This window comes from Tripterygium wilfordii, chromosome 22 (genome assembly GCF_013401445.1).
Source record: "Tripterygium wilfordii isolate XIE 37 chromosome 22, ASM1340144v1, whole genome shotgun sequence".
Lineage (NCBI taxonomy): Eukaryota > Viridiplantae > Streptophyta > Magnoliopsida > Celastrales > Celastraceae > Tripterygium > Tripterygium wilfordii.
This window is the reverse complement of record NC_052253.1, coordinates 4,541,351-4,557,629: the sequence shown is the minus strand read 5'-3', so window position 1 is coordinate 4,557,629 and position 16,279 is coordinate 4,541,351. Positions and strand designations below refer to the sequence as shown.

At 36.8% G+C, this 16,279-nt stretch overlaps 1 protein-coding gene across 19 annotated transcripts; it reads right to left on the bottom strand.

The window, feature by feature from the left end:
* Nucleotides 1-1,184: 1,184 nt before the first annotated feature.
* Nucleotides 1,185-15,186, bottom strand: LOC119990396 (callose synthase 10-like). Of its 19 annotated transcripts, XR_005466026.1 has the most exons (13): nucleotides 14,071-15,186; nucleotides 10,061-13,986; nucleotides 9,907-9,990; nucleotides 8,551-8,644; nucleotides 7,519-7,599; nucleotides 6,586-6,658; nucleotides 6,415-6,493; nucleotides 6,261-6,309; nucleotides 6,055-6,157; nucleotides 5,827-5,949; nucleotides 5,520-5,705; nucleotides 5,396-5,436; nucleotides 1,185-1,667 (listed from the first exon to the last, which is right to left on the bottom strand). XR_005466026.1 is itself a non-coding variant. In XM_038836285.1 (9 exons), exons 3-7 carry the CDS (start codon nucleotides 6,756-6,758, stop codon nucleotides 5,682-5,684), a joined length of 504 nt encoding a protein of 167 aa, XP_038692213.1. In that variant the 5' UTR covers nucleotides 6,759-7,599; nucleotides 8,551-8,644; nucleotides 9,907-10,039; the 3' UTR covers nucleotides 1,185-1,667; nucleotides 5,396-5,436; nucleotides 5,520-5,681. The 19 variants fall into 19 exon arrangements, 1 of the variants encoding a protein (XP_038692213.1); XR_005466028.1 differs by adding an exon at nucleotides 8,885-9,002 and having other exon boundaries at nucleotides 6,055-6,493; XR_005466038.1 differs by adding an exon at nucleotides 5,706-5,746 and having other exon boundaries at nucleotides 5,520-5,626; nucleotides 6,055-6,493.
* Nucleotides 15,187-16,279: the final 1,093 nt, after the last annotated feature.

Sequence of the window (16,279 nt, the reverse complement as noted above, 5' to 3'; positions counted from 1 at the left end):
AAGAGCTTTATCCAGAAACAGTTCATCCGACAATTCAAGCAGTTCCAAACAAATCAGTTATCCGACAGTTATAATTAGGCAGAAGCAGTTACAACAGGAGGTTACTAGAGGCGGTTAAATTGTCTTAGGAACTAGCATAACTGCATCAATTGACAAACCCCCAAGGCCTACAAATACAAATCGTTCCGACATTTGTAATGAGATATTGGACACTCTACTCTAATAAAAGATCAGACTTCGTGGACCTAGACCAGTTGCCAAACCACATAAATTTTGTGTCTTCATTTTCTTAAAACTTTCTACTTTATACGTATTTTATACTTCGATACAAGTCTAACATTGATAATTTTATTTTTCTTACTCCTAAATATATGGTGTGGTGAAGGTTGAAAGAGTTAATTTTAAAAGAGACTTTTTTGTTTTAAAAAAAATTTGAGAAGGACATCACTGAGTTTACCTATTTTGGATAGTCAAATTGAGCTTAAACTCAAGTCAAACAGGTCTCGCGCATAATCTATCGACAAATAAACTGGACCGAGATCTAACGCGTAACCAATTGAGAATAGATTCTATTGATGATTGAACCACAAAGATCCCACAGACATACACTTTTGGTCAAAGTCGATAATTAAGTGGCTATCCCAGCTGTTTCTCCTTATCAAATGGCAATAATGGTTTGTTATTTGTTTGAATGAAATCAGTGTTTGACCTCTCTTTAATTTCCTTGTAGTCTTCATGAGTTCCTCGTTTAATTAATATTATTGTTTATTTATTTATAATTGTGTCAAAGTTATTATTAATAAGAAAGGGAAATTAACTTGGAAGTGGGAAAAAAAAGTGGTATAGAGATCCTTATATATGGAATTACCGCATGATCCTCCTTAAGATCCTTATTATATTGGTATTCTCCCTAATCTCAAAATTAATCAAAAAGGGTAATTTGGGGAATAAATTTTGCCAATTGTAAACCAACGCGCACTAACCACGATATGATAGCAGATTATATGCATGACTAGGCCCGGCCCAGCCCAGTTTATCAGGCTCGTGTCTAAGACTAACGCCTAGCCCTAATATGGATATTGTAAGCCAGGCCCACCAACGAGCCCATCCATTTACAAGGAAAAAATAATCTACCAAATGGTAAATACCATACAGATTAAGAATCTGAGCTGAGTTCCATGGATTTGAAATCTCTAGCCAACATTGGATAGAAAAACGACTGAAAGGCCCACGAAGACTTTGGGCTTTCAAGGCCCAATGAATCAAATTCTTAAGTTAGTTTCCCTATATAGCTTACGCCTTAGAAAGCATTAATTTATTGATCCAATCTACTACGAAGCCCATTCCAATTTCCAGCAACCAAGCCCATGTGCACAAGTACTGTTGTTTAAAAAAGTCCAATCATAATGTGCCTCTTGATTGACCCGACAACTTGCATTATTATGGGCTTCACTTTTCGACACCTGCTGATTATGGGCTGGGCCCAGCAATCTACTCCTTGGAGTGGACATTTAAATAAAAAAGATAAGCTTTCAACGTAATAATAAAGATAAAACAAAAAAAATAAACCACCAATGCAAGAATAATATCTCCGACTACAAATCGGCACCACCACATCTAACTCTGCTATTCTTCAAATTCATGATGAAAAATGATAATGATTGTGCCTGCAAAACTAACTTGAGTGATAGGTAAGCTTGGATGGATGAAAACTCCAGAAATCAAAGATTATTACAAGTCAATTGATTATACATTAATGGAGAAGCGAACCAGATAAAGTTTAAGCTAAATGCTGCAAATTAAAAACCCGAGCAATCCATCATGTAAAGTGTAAACTTACAATTCGAGCAAAGATCCGCAAAGAAAGAACTCAACGATGCATGAAGTCTATTATGAGTAGAAACCATAAAATGCGAGAATTCCGTTTCAAATAGAAATAATATTTACTCAAAACCAACATTTGAAAAAGTCAATAGGTGAAAACACGATAAATTTTGCATATGTAATAACATGAGTATTTATCAAGTAAACTATTAACTCGATCAAAAATCCACACACAAATAACTCAAAGACACATGAGGTTAATTACGAACTCAATTGTAAAAATCATAATGTGCCACATAAAATAACTCAAAAACTTAAGCAAAATGCTGAAAGGTAGAAACCTGAATATCCATGAAGTAAACAAACAACTCGAGCAATAACCTTCAAGCTAAGAAAAAAGAACTCGAGTACGAATATAGTCACGTATGAACTTAATTGTAAAAGCCACAAGGTGTGAGAAGTAATTTCCATTAAAAAAAGAGAGAAATAATAAAATTTCATCCAATACTAATGCTGCAGGGTAGAAACTCAAGTATCCATCAACTAAACTAGTAATTAGAGTAAAAACCCGCAAGCAAATAACTCATGGATGGGTGAAATCAATTAAGAACTCAATGACGTATTAAGTCAAATACGAAATCAACCGTACAAGTGGTAAGGCGCCACATAAAATAACCGAGGAACTTGAGCTAATATCACAAGTGAGAAACCCAAGTAATCCATTAAGCAAAGTAGTAACTCAAGTAAAAAAAACCACAAGCAAAGAACTCAAGGATGCATGAAATCAATTATGAACTCAACTGTAAAAGCCTTATGGTGCCACATAAAAACTGAGGAATTTGAGCTAAATACTACAAGGTAGAAACCTGAGTTATCCATAGTAACTTTAGTAAAAAAACCCGCAAGTAAATAACTCAAGGACGGATAAAGTCAATTAAGAACTTAAGGACACATGAAGTCAATTACGAACTCAACTGTACAAGTGGTAAAGTATAACATAAAATAATCGAAGAACTTGAGCTAATGCCTGAGTAATCCATCAACTAAACTATTAACTCGAGTAAAAACTCGCCAGCAAAGAAATCAAGAATGCATGAAATCAATGATGAACTCAACCATAAAATGCCCATAAGCAATTTACATTTCAAATGAAAGAAAATTTCAGCCCAAACCAACATTTGTAAAAACCATTAGGTAGAAACACGAGAAAACTTCAAATAACTTAGGAACTTAAGCTCAATACTGCAAGGTGGAAACTCGATATCTATCAAGTAAACTAGTAACTCAAACAATAAGCCGAAATAAAAGAACTCATGAAGTCATTGTGAACCGTAAAAGCCATAAGGGGCCATATAAAAAAAATGAGGAACTTAGCTAAATGCTGCAAGATAGAAAGCCGAGGAATCAATCAAATAAACTAGTAACAAGAGAAAACCCGCAAACAAATAACTCGAGGACGGATGAAGTCAATTAAGAACTCAAAAAGTCAATTACGAACTCAATTGTACAAGTGGCAAGGTGCCACATAAAATAACCGAGGAACTTGAGCTAATGCCACAAGTTAGAAACCTGAGTAATTCATTAAGTAAACTAGTAACTCGAACAAAAACCCTCAAGCAAAGATCTCAAGGATGTACAAAAACAATTACGAACTCAATCGTAAAAGTCATAAGGTGCTCAGAAGTAATTTACATTTCAAATAGAAAACAATGATAAAAAATTCCAACCAAAACCAACATTTGTAAAAGCCTAAAAGCCATTAGGTGAAAGCACAAGAGCTGGTAAAATAACTTAGGAACTTGAGTTAAATGCTGCAAGGTAAAAACCCGAATATCCAACAAGTAAACTAGTAACTCAAGCAAAATCTCGCATGCGAAGAACTCATGGAGTCATTATGAACTCAACCATAAAATAGTAAGATGCCACACTAAAAACTGACGAACTTGAGCTAAATGCGTAAGGTAGAGTAATAAATAACTCAATGACGGATGAAATCAATTAAGAACTTAAAGACGCATGAAGTCAATTACGAACTCAACCGTATAAGCGTAAGGTGCCACATAAAAAACCGAAGAACTTGAGCTAATGCCACAAGTTAGAAGCCTAAGTAACCCATCAAGTAAACTAGTAACTCGAGCAAAAATTGGAATGCAAACAACTAAAGGATGAATGAAATCAATTATGAACTCAACTGAAAAAGACGTAAGGTGCCCATAAGCAACTTACATTTCAAATAATGAGAATTTCAACCAAAACCAACATTTTTAAAAGCCATTAGGTTAAAACACGAAAGAACTTCAAGTAACTTAGGAACTTGAGCTAAATGCTGCAAGGTAGAAACCCAAGAATCCATCAAGTAACCTAGTAACTCAAGCAAAAACCCACAAGCAAAGAACTTATGGTTGCATGAAGTCATTACGAATTCAACCGTAAAAGCCGTAAGGTGCCAAATAAAAAACTTAGGAACATAAGCTAAATGCTGCAAGGTATAAATCCGAGTAATTCATCAAGTAAACAAGTAACTTGAGTAAAACCTGCAAGCAAATAACTCAAGGGGGGATGAAGTCAATTACGAACTCAACCCTACAAGTAGTAAGGTACCACATAAAATAGTTGAGGAACTTGAGTTAATGCCACAAGTTAGAAACACAAGTAATCCATCACGTAAACTAGTAACTCGAGCAAAAACCCGCAAGCAAACAACTCAAGGATGCATAAAATCAATCATGAACTCAACCGTAAAAGGCGTAAGGTGACCAGAAGCAATTCACATTTCAAATGATAAAAATTTCAGCAAAAACCAACATTTGTAAAAGCCATTAGGTGGAAACATGAGAGAACTTCAAATAACTTAAGAACTTGAACTAAATGCTACAAGGTAGAAACCCGATATCCATCAAGTAAACTAGTAACTCAAGCAAAAACCCGCAAGCAAAGAACTCATGGACGCATGAAGTCGTTACGAATTCAACCGTAAAAGCATAAGGTGCCACATAAAAAACTGAGAAACTTGAGCTAAATGATACAAGGTAGAAACTCGGGTCATGGACGCATGTATACTTTCAATTATGGACTCAACCATAAAAGTTGTAAGGTGCCAAAAGCAACCAGAAAACCAAGCAATTCCCAATTAGAAATATCCCCAACTTGCAACCGTAAAACCTACAGAAGCAAATGATCTCCGGAACCAAACACAGGTATAAGAACCTTTTTACAGACGATTATGAAAGCCCATATTACAACCAACACAAGCAAACCTACTGAAAGTATGTTTCCAGTTAGAAGTTAGAACCCGATGAGTTGATTCTCGGAGAGGACACCTTTAGGACCTGGAAGAACCAAACGGGGTAACATTGACATGGGTGGGCATTTTCCTGTAGGTCTAGGGAATCATGGACTAGGAATTGTCGGAAGGTCGAGCTATAGATCTCGTTAAGCGAGAACCAAGCACGTCGAAAAAACTGAAATAATTCAATAATCAGGCAATTCACAACCAACACAAGAATTCTTCCCCAACTCAAAGAAATCAGTCCCAAAAGAAAGTTACGGAAAGAATGTTTCCAGTTATTACCTGATGGGCTGATTCTCGGGGTAGACACCCCAGTCCCGCTCCTGCAATATCCAATCGATGAATCAGAATAAGCAGTCAACCATTTACAAAAAGCTTTAGAAAATACATAATGAACATGACCAACCTGATAAATCCACTTTAAAATTTGGAAGAATGGTTGATCATCAGACGTCTCGGATAGAGCATGACAAGTAGGAAACTTGAGTAACAAAGCAAGGACTAAGCGCAAAGCTGCATAAACACCCAGAACAAGGATGTATATATGAAAATAGAATGAACTCATGTCTCAAGAGTTTCCTGCAGAACATACCTGCAAATTGTTAACACATTGAGCAAACAAGCGTGTGTGACCTGGTTATCAAACAAAAACAAGAAAAGACATGTTTGAGTAACTGACAAGACAAAAGCAAACAAAAGGCGAGGTTGTTTACACATAAATAAATGTCACGCCGACAGAGCCTGAGCCATACAAGGAAACCTAATAATCAGCCTTGTGATAGCCATGTCCTCCGCAGTTGAGTAAGCCCCAAACATAAGCAAGAGGTCTAAACAGCCTGCATAAGCAATGATAAAAACAACAATAACAAAAATGAACAAGAATAGCCCTGAGAGCATTTAAAATAATAAATTCAAAAAATTTGGAAGTACAAACAACATACTTTCAACAAAGTTCATGATAGCAAACGTCGGCCCAATACTAAGCACATATTTAGACGTGTCCAAATTGATGTGGCTGGTATTGAAAGCTGTGATCGTGAAAGCCTACATTCCATAAAGAAATGGAGGGAAAACATTGTATTTTGAATAGAAAAAGGTTTCTTTTCAAGATCAATGCAAAAGTAAGATCAGTGAGCATAAATTTGACCTGGAATATTACAGTCAAGAGGCCCAAGAAGATCCAAGGACGGTGAAAACTTCGATAGAGATGAAAAAGGGTTAAATGCTCAACAAAAGTGTTTTTTCCAATCTGTCAACTCACAGAAAGACTAAATAAGAAACAAAGCACCAGACTGACTCACCCTTCTTCGCTTTTTGGGATTCAACAAAAATGGTGAATTTTTCCTCATTGGCCAGCTCAACTTAAAGCAAGTAGGTGACCTACGTATAGGATGCAAATCAGCACAATTGAATTAATAGCTTATACAAATATAATGGATCTCAAAGGTATTAAGATTCCTCCTTGAACAAACCAGAAATATTCATTGAAATCATCGTAATTCCTCCATGCCGAACGTGCAACTTTCCCATCATTGTTTCTAGCAGCTTCCAGCACATACATTAATGAAGTAAAATACACTATAAGACATGAGGATATACCAAACAAGGGCAAGTACAAATGACTCAAAATATCAAGAATAGGCATAGCTAAGTTTGTCGAAAATGAGCCAAAGGCCTCGACTTTCTATAGAAGCTCAGCAATGGGACATTTCAGGAAACTAAAGAAACAAGTACCTACTTAAGCAAAAAAAAAAAAATAGAACAATACATAATTCTGAATAGAAAAGATTCCATAAGTTCGTGAAATATAACCCACTCGACTTTATGGTATAACTCTTAAGATATTTTTGCCACCAAATTCAATTTTCCTTAACTCTTGGTCCTCAACAACAACAATCCTCTCCATATTTCCCTTCTTACCAAAGCAAACCAAGTTTGCAATTCAAAGATTATACCCGTACGTTGCACACCATTTCATGGATATGGCTCAAAAAACCTCTCAATCCACCAGATTTCCAAATAACTATGTTTTATAATATGCATCATTAAAGACTACACGTCGATGATGCCAATATGAAGGCAAATAGTAGATGAAAAACAAGATGTTCTAATAAACATCAACAAAAGATCAATCAAATGTTCAAACGCCATCCACCTGTTTACAAATAATAATTTAAAAAATAGCAATTAGGCACGAATAAGATTCATTAGTCATTACTGAAAAGGTTTTGAGCACAAAGCAAGGGGAAAAAAAAAATCAACAAGCTTCATCCCAACTTACATCTCATCTATTTATATGTACACTGAGTTCGATAAAATTTTTGATCGAACTTTCATGTTTCCCAGTCATAACAATAGGAAAGAGACTTGGAAGCATAAGGATATTTGAGAAGAAACATTCTTACCACTACCATTGTCTCATAAATAGGACAGATGATTTGCGTAGGGGAACCATGGTCCAATATTGCATCCAATTCTTTTTCCATCTACAAAATTATAAATGAAAAGGCATCCAATCAAATTTAAATATTTGAGAGGAAACGCCTTGAGTTCAATTTGTTCTTTCAACTTCACACCATATTGACAAAACCAGTCCAATCATAGACAAGGCACACTATCCAATCAGATAGAGGTCTGGATGGGTCTTGTACAAATTCAGACTAAACAAACAGGTCAGGCATGATGGCCTCAATCAATTTAGTGCCCAGGACAGGGGCCTGGCCAGTAAATTCAAACCAACTTGAAGATTTCCAAACAGGGCTAATCCCAGTGAACTTTCATCCATTTAACCTCTTAAGGCCTTCACATCTCTCCAACTCTCTTCATCAACTCACAATTTTCTCATGGTTCTATTTTCAGATTCAGACAGTTACAGAAGTAATAATAGCAGAAAAGTAGTCTCTCCACAAATGTGAAAATTGAGAAGCAACCAAAAAGACAAAATATATTGTTCCACCATCACATTTAATTTTTCTTATTACTAGAAAACCGCTCAAAAATTGCATCAAAATTGGACTCAGAAACTCAGACATGACCAAGATAGAAATTGGTTTATTGCCCACCACTTCAGACAGCCGCCACACAGCAAAAAAAGAAGAAGTTAAAACTAGAGTATGAGAAACCACAGCGAATTTGGGTTTAAAACGATTAGAAGAAGCTCATTCTGCTAAATTTGTCCAGCATAGGCAGGACATGATTTGGATCCCATGATGAGTGGGCATTAAAAACAAACCTCATTCTGCTCAAATAAGCTCAAAAAAATGTTGGTTTGCCACATAGGATTGCTGTGAACAAGCCGCCTCAGCACATGGTGTAACATCATTCACTAATTCCAATGTATATGTTTGAGCATTTATGTTTCTCACAACTACTTTTTTACATGACATTCAAACCATCAATGCATTAAATATAAACAGAGTGACAATCAACCCACTTACCGAAAAAAAGTGACAATCAACCCAATGACCACTCCAGCAACATCCATGCATTTAACCAGAGAAACCGAAGCCAAAATATTGCGAGAGGGTTGTCCTGTTATAGAGAAAATGTATATTATCCGAACCAAATCATGCACTTTACATAGTAACAGAACTCAAAATCAGTCAACTTAGCCAATAGGCTTCTTCACATAGAATCATAAATGGTAACAAGAAGAAGATATGCTAAGCTAAACATAGTAAGAAAAGAAATAGCATTCATCATCCAGAATAACAAATTATTAGTTAGTAAACGAAAACCCAATTTAAAGGTGTGAACCAATGGCCTGCTTACATGGTGAAACATGTAGCAAATGCATTCAGGAAGGAAACAGACATTCGCAGCTTCACCCCATATGAGGAAGTATAGTGAAACTAGAAAAAGTTTTCCGTCCCTAGTGATCGCTTCCAAACTAAAGGAAACTGAAATTCAGATACCTGATATGCAACGTGACCAAGTTTTATAGGTAAACATCAAAAGGGGGCCTCCATTTTTCAATTGCTTCAAACTCATGATAGAGATACCTCTTGGAACATCACCTTTACTCGTGAGGCCCACGATTGGGAAGTGGAAATGTTTACTAGTTTCTGGCAGTTGGTTTATGGTGCAAAAACCTATCCCACAAAAGAAGACAAAATCTGCTGGAAGTTGGAAAACAGTAATTTGTTCTCAGTGAGTTCCTTTTATAAAGAGCTTCTAAAGGACCACATGCACCTTGGTAACAATCTTTTCCCATGGCTCTGGTTATGGAAATCTAAGGCTCCTCCAAGAGTTATTTTCTTTTGCTGGGAGGTTGTTTGGCAGAGGATCTTAACTCAAGACAACCTGCAAAGGAGGGGCTTCTCTCTTGTGAATAGATGCTATTTGTGTAAAGCAGATTCAGAGTCTATTAATCACCTGTTCCTGCGCTGCCCCTGGTCCAGAAAGGTCTGGTAAAATGTATGGAAGATGTTGGGGCTATGGTGGGTCTCTCACAATACTGTAGATAAAGAGCTACTTGCGTGGGCTTCTATTGGAAAAGACAAGCACCAAAAGAATTTCTTTCAGCTCATTCCTATGTCAGTTATGTGGCTGATTTGGAAAGAAAGGAACAACAGAATCTTTGAAAATAAGGATTCCTCCCTAGATTTTTTTATTGAAAACTTGTTTGATTGTCTAAAATTCTGGAGTCTGTCTTTCCCTAGAAATGTTTTTGATCTTATTAACTGCTCGTCCTTGATGTAGTTGTGGGTTACACCCCTTTGGTGCTTGAATAAACCTTTTCTATTCAAAAAAAAAAAAAAATCAAGCTGTAGAATTGACCTATTCCAAACAACCTGTATTCGCAAGTACTTGCACCATTTGATGCAGTTGTCCAGCAACTTCAAAAATACTTCATTGATTGCTTTCTCGTCAATTTTCTGCACAAATGGAAAAAAATTACGAAAGCATCATAGATAAAGGCCCAACCGGAAGAATCTCAAGAATCACCTTCACATAATGCATTTACGAAGTGAGCATTAGACACGAAACCTTTGTGTAAGCAATTGTCTCACTAATTGCCCTTATAAAATCCTTATTCATTTTCTCCAAAGCCTGTCTTTTATGACACCAAGAAAAGGTTAAAAAAAATGAGCCAATTAGTTAATAGGAATTAGTTCAATGGATACTCCAGATTCAATGACTTCAACCAAAGAATATGATCAACTAAACACCTATCCAAAATATTGTGGAAGCTCAATGATCTGCAAGGTCAATTTAAGTCCAAGTAGCAAGGGGTATTACAAGGGAGTTGGGACATGCTGCAGCCTACAACAAGAAATTATAGCAACTTAAGGTTCATTATCAAGACTAAAGGGTGAACGAAACAATGACATATGAAATTTCTCGATCAATCCAACTTAACTAGCTATTTTAACATTTGAAGTTTGATCTGAAGACTTTAATTTGTTATCAAGCTACGGACTCACTTCCAATACAGCCAGCCAAGGAAAATAAATTAATTATAAAACAAACAATAACTAGAAAGGAAAAAAGAAAGATATGTTTTCTCCCAACAAAGAATATAATAAAATCCCCGAAAAATGGAAACACGAGCTTTAACTACAAAGTTGTATTAACTGCAACAACAAACACAGGACCAGACCAATAGATAGTATTCACTGGATCAGCCTAATAAGGTACGCCGAATTGGGACTGTGCATTAGCTATAGAAAGAACAACTTTCTACCATTGGTTCCATATATTGTCTTTCTGCAAATATGCAAGTAAACATTATGTAACAAAACTGCAAGAGTAAAGTGATGGAAGATAAACAAAATGTAATTGAACAAGACAGAAAATAAATGTACATAAGGAGACAGGCAGAACTCTTTCAACTGGGCTTCGAACATGTAGAATGGAGAAGCATAAGTTCCATGGTATCAGGCTATGCCCCAAATAATATGCAAAACCACTCATTATAAACAGAGGCTTATAGATTAATTGCTTTCAATTTGGACATATATTAATATATAAACTGATGCGAGTATCTTGTTGATTATGCTCCAGAAGCATTTAAATTGTCGTTATATCATAATTGTACTTCGCATGCATAAACTGCATCAGGAAAGTATTTTTCCAACATATGAACTCTCTATGCACTACCCAGTGTATGAAGCTACAGAGTCGTCAAGAATTGTACCGAATATGCCGTCCAAGACTTCCACATGTAAACAAGGCAAAAAAAGAAATGTCTAATGTGCGCAAAGCAAAGAGAACATGTACATAAGTCCTGCCCAAAGACACATGTCTAGACAAACAAAAGCCTCTTTTATTGCATAATGTTCGAAACTTCCATACATGTACTGTCGTCATGCTTAAACTTATGCATGCAAAGGACAACCCATTGTTAGTTTCATAAGATACTCCTTTCAAATTCATAGCTATGGGTAACAAGCCCAAATTGAGAATCATTATGCAATAAAGAGGCTAGTGTTTGTATAAACATGTCATTGGCCAAATCCAAAATCATTGTTCACATGAATAATATTTTTGTAAACTGGTTCCCAATGCAAAAAATTACACTTGCACGACCAAGAATTGTACCGAATACACCGTCCAAGACTTCCACATCTAAACAAGGCAAAAAAGAAATGTCTAATTTGCACAAAGCAAAGAGAACACGTACATAAGTTCTATACAAAGACACATTTAGACAAACAAAAGCCTCTTTTATTGCATAATGTTCAAAACTTCCATACATGTTATATGGTCATGCTTAAACTTATGCATGCAAAGGGTAACAACCCATTGCTAGTTTCGTAAGATATTCCTTTCAAATTCATAGCTATGAGTGACAAGCCCAAACTGAGAACCATTATGCACTAAAGAGGCTAGTGTTTGTATAAACATGTCATTGACCAAATCCAAAATCATCGTTCACATGAATCATATTTTTGTAAACTGGTTCCCAATGCAACAAATTACACTTGCACGGCCAAGAATTGTACCGAATACACCGTCCAAGACTTCCACACGTAAACAAGGTCAAAAAAAAATGTCTAATTTGCACAAAGCAAAGAGAGCACGTACATAAGTTCTATCCAAAGACACATCTAGACAAACAAAAACCTCTTTTATTGCATAATGTTCAAAACTTCCATACATGTACAGTGGTCATGCTAACTTCTGTATGCAAAGGGTAACAACCCATTGCTAGTTTCGTAAGATATTCCTTTCAAATTCATATCCATGGGTGACAAGCCCAAATTGAGAATCATTATGCAATAAAGAGGCTAGTGTTTGTATAAACATGTCATTGACCAAATCCAAAATCATCGTCCACATGAACCATATTTTTATAAACTGGTACCCAATTCAAATTACGAACACCAGATTTCCAGCTAAAGCACAACATTAACCTATTCATGGGAACCCACATAAAAAAGTGTAAAAATACACCTGCATGACCAAGAATTGTGCCAAATACACCATCTAAGACTTCCGCATGTAAGCAACGCAAAGAAGGAAATGCCAAATTTGGGCAAAGCAAAGAGAACACGTACTAAAGTTCCGATCAACGACACATGTCTAGACAAACAAAAGCCTCTTTTATTGCATATGCTCATAACTTCCATAAATGTACCATGGTCATGCTTAAACTTATGCATGCCTTTGCAACCACCAATTGTCAGTTCATAAATATTCCTTTCAAATTCATAACTGTGGTCGATAATACCCAATTGAAAATTATAATGCAATAAAGAGGCTACTGTTTGTATAAACATATGCCATTGAGCAAATCCAAAATCATCCCACTTGAACCATATTTTTGTGCACTAGTTTCTAATTCAAATTACGGACACCATATTTTCCAGCTAAAGCACATTAAGCTGTTCACGGGAACCCACAAAAATTGCATATAAGTACACTTGCACGAACGAGAATTGCACTGAGTACACCGTCCAAGACTTCCACACGTAAACATCGCAAAAAAAGCAAAGAAATGTCAAACTTGGGCAAAGCAACATGTAAAGAAGTATTGCCCAACAGCACGTCAAACAAAAGCCTTGTTTATTGCATAATGTTCAAAAACTTACATAAATTTACTGTGGCCATGGTTAAACTTAGGCATACGAAGGGCAACAACCCATTGCAAGTTTCATAATATGTTCCTCTCGAATTCATAATTATCGTTGATAAGACCAACTTCAAAATCATTATGCAATAACAAGGCTCCAATTTGTACAAACATATGCCATTGAGCAAATCCAAAATCATCCCCCATATGAGCCATATTTTCCTGAACTCGTTCATAATTCAAATTAAGGACACCAGATTTTCCAGCTCTAGGACAACATTAAGCTGTTCATGGGAACCCGGAAAAAACATAAAAGTACACTTGGATGACCGTGCTAAGGGCAATACTGTCATTGCTTGAGGACCTTGAATATATTATTATATTGTTCCTGAATTGGCTGCTAGTGTACTATACTTAATACTTAATAGGACCTAAGCACCAAAATGACAAAGTTAAATTGTGGAGCATACAAGTGTTACAAAAGAGGTGATGCAGAATAGGAAAGGAAGTCATTGTGCAATATATCTGAACTATTCAAACGGCATCATTGAAGTTGCTATGTGTTATGCTGAAAGCACAATAATGGCAAGGCCATGATATTCAAAATACAATATCCAAAAGAAACACCTTTTTGCAAGCACTGAAAGGAGCTGAAGAAATACATCTTTACCTGTTTAACAAGTTTTTCCTTACGATAGAAGTCAGTTTCATCCATTTCCATCGCATATTTTTCTACAAATAGCTTTCCAGTATTAGTTCTTGGCGTCACCGATTTGGATCTTGATCATCATGCGCTGCCATTTTCTGGATCAGATTTACGTTCCATTCCAGGATTGTAAGTCTTACTTGTCACTTCCTAGATATACAGCATCAAAGGGATGAATTGGAAAAGTAAATAAAAAGAATTTCAAAATAATGCATGTTATGGTAAACCATATACCTGATTTGTATTGGACAAAAAATGGAAATGCATCAACTCTAACGTCTATGGTAACTTGGTAAGCCATAAACCTGTTATCCACTTGACAATGAGGAGCGTGGCAAGGGCCTGCCACTGTAAGAACTGCTAATTTGCCCGTGACTGCGACTATGGCCACTATTTCCATGTCCAGAGCTTTGGTATAGACACTACTGCTGCGTTTCTCAGCATTTCTTCCTAGATCTCTAAGTCAGTTGAGCACTGGCACAATAACTGTCCCAAGATCAGGCCTGTCCTTTTTTTGATCGGCACACTTTAGGGCTAATTTAGCAAATTCTAGAACCTCTTTAACAGGCCAATCCACCACTACTGGGTCAAGCATATCTGCAAATCTACCCTTTTCAAATAGCCCTCCCAACATGGTGGGCAAGACCCATTAGAGACTTGGGTATAATAATAACACATATTTCAATAGCCCGACCATGATCAAATTAACACATATGAAGACAGAATACCTATTCCATGTTCATGTATCTTCTACCAAAAATAGTGCCCAAATTTTGCAATTGGATATCACATAACCAAAGAGACACTATTCACTCATAAGTCGTAAATCTGAATCTGTAAACGTAAACTAGATTAAACGGCCAAAAATAAACAAAAATATAAACATCAACGAGACCAGCGCAATAATAATCAATCATAGATTTGCCCTCGCCTGGGTATGATGAATTGGCAACAGGACACAGAAGCGGAGGGATTCTAGTGCTTGAGAACCACTCCAGGCCGCTCAAAGGGTGCGTGGTCATGGTTTCCAAACACACTGGTCCAAGGTACGTTCCTGGCCTTTGTTGGAGATATAGCTTGGTCCCAATACAAGCTTGCATTCGGAATTGCTCCCTCTTCAAGGTGGCTCGCCCCAGGCCCTCCCATAAACCCTAGCCATGGCATGGCCAGAGAACCAATTTGATCGAGTTCGATCTCCAAAAACCCCACTCGGAAAACAGCCACCGAGATTATACGCGTATTATTTCACAGGGAAATAGTTTACCTCTTAAGATCAGGATTTCGAACCGCCTCAAAAAAAAAGAGGAATAAGGATTTAGGATTCGGGAGCCTTCCCCCGTAAGATTAGGATCCTGCAACGTTACTTTTCTGTTTTTTGAAAAGCAATAAAAACTTTTCTTTTTTATTCCTTTCAAAATAAAATAAAATAATTTTTAATATTAACTCGTTTGCCGCTTGCGATTGCGACACGTAGACCATAGTTGTGGTTGTAAAGTCGCCCTTTGGTTCATTAATGAGCTTGTGCTCACTATTTGTGGGTCGATATTGGGCTTGATCTTGGGCTTTATATTGGACCTGGGCTTATAATTTGTCTTGGGCTTTTAGGGGCATGAGCCGAAACCATTCATCTCGCGCAGGTTTCTCGAAGAGAGAATCTAGATGGACAGCTGGGTATTTGGAATCAAGAACCCAAAACCCTGCCTTTTTCTCTCTCCCGTAGCTGTGGGGTTGTGGAGATAGAAATGGCGTCTTCTGGTCTTGCAAACCCAACCAGAAGCGAAATCCTGAATCTGTATCGTGCTTTGCTACGCACGGCGCGACAGTTCTGCGACTATAACATCAGAGAGTACACCAAGCGTCGTACCGTCGATGCCTTCCGCCACAATCAGAACCTGACGGACAGTTCTTCTGTCTTCGCTGCATACTCTGACGGCATGGCCCAGCTCGAGGTAGCTAAACGACAGGCGATCATTTACTCTATGCACGCTCCCAAAGTTAAAAGCGTCATGGAGATTAAACAAGCTGATTGATCTCTGCCTCTCACAATTGCCATGGTATTTGCTTCATTTTCTTTTATTTTGTATGAATTTTTGGTTTTTCACGTTAAAAGGTTGCGTTGGTATGAGTATCTCGATTATTTTGCAATGTTAAATCAGTATTGATTGTTTATTTTTTGCCCTTAATAAGTGCAATTTCATATTGGCTAAGGATTACTACATGAGCATGTCAAATTTCAAGAGCTTAACGTTATTGATTTTTGCAAATTTGGATTTCTAAATTGTTCTGAACTGAATTTGGATTCTTACATAACTTCAAAGATGAACCGCATATTGGCTGGAGATTCTGGTTTTTCTTTTTTTTATGATTGCTGCAGATTCTAAGTGGTTCTGACTTCTGAGATATGACTCCTCAGCCTTGACGGTTACCTTAGACTTAAACAAGC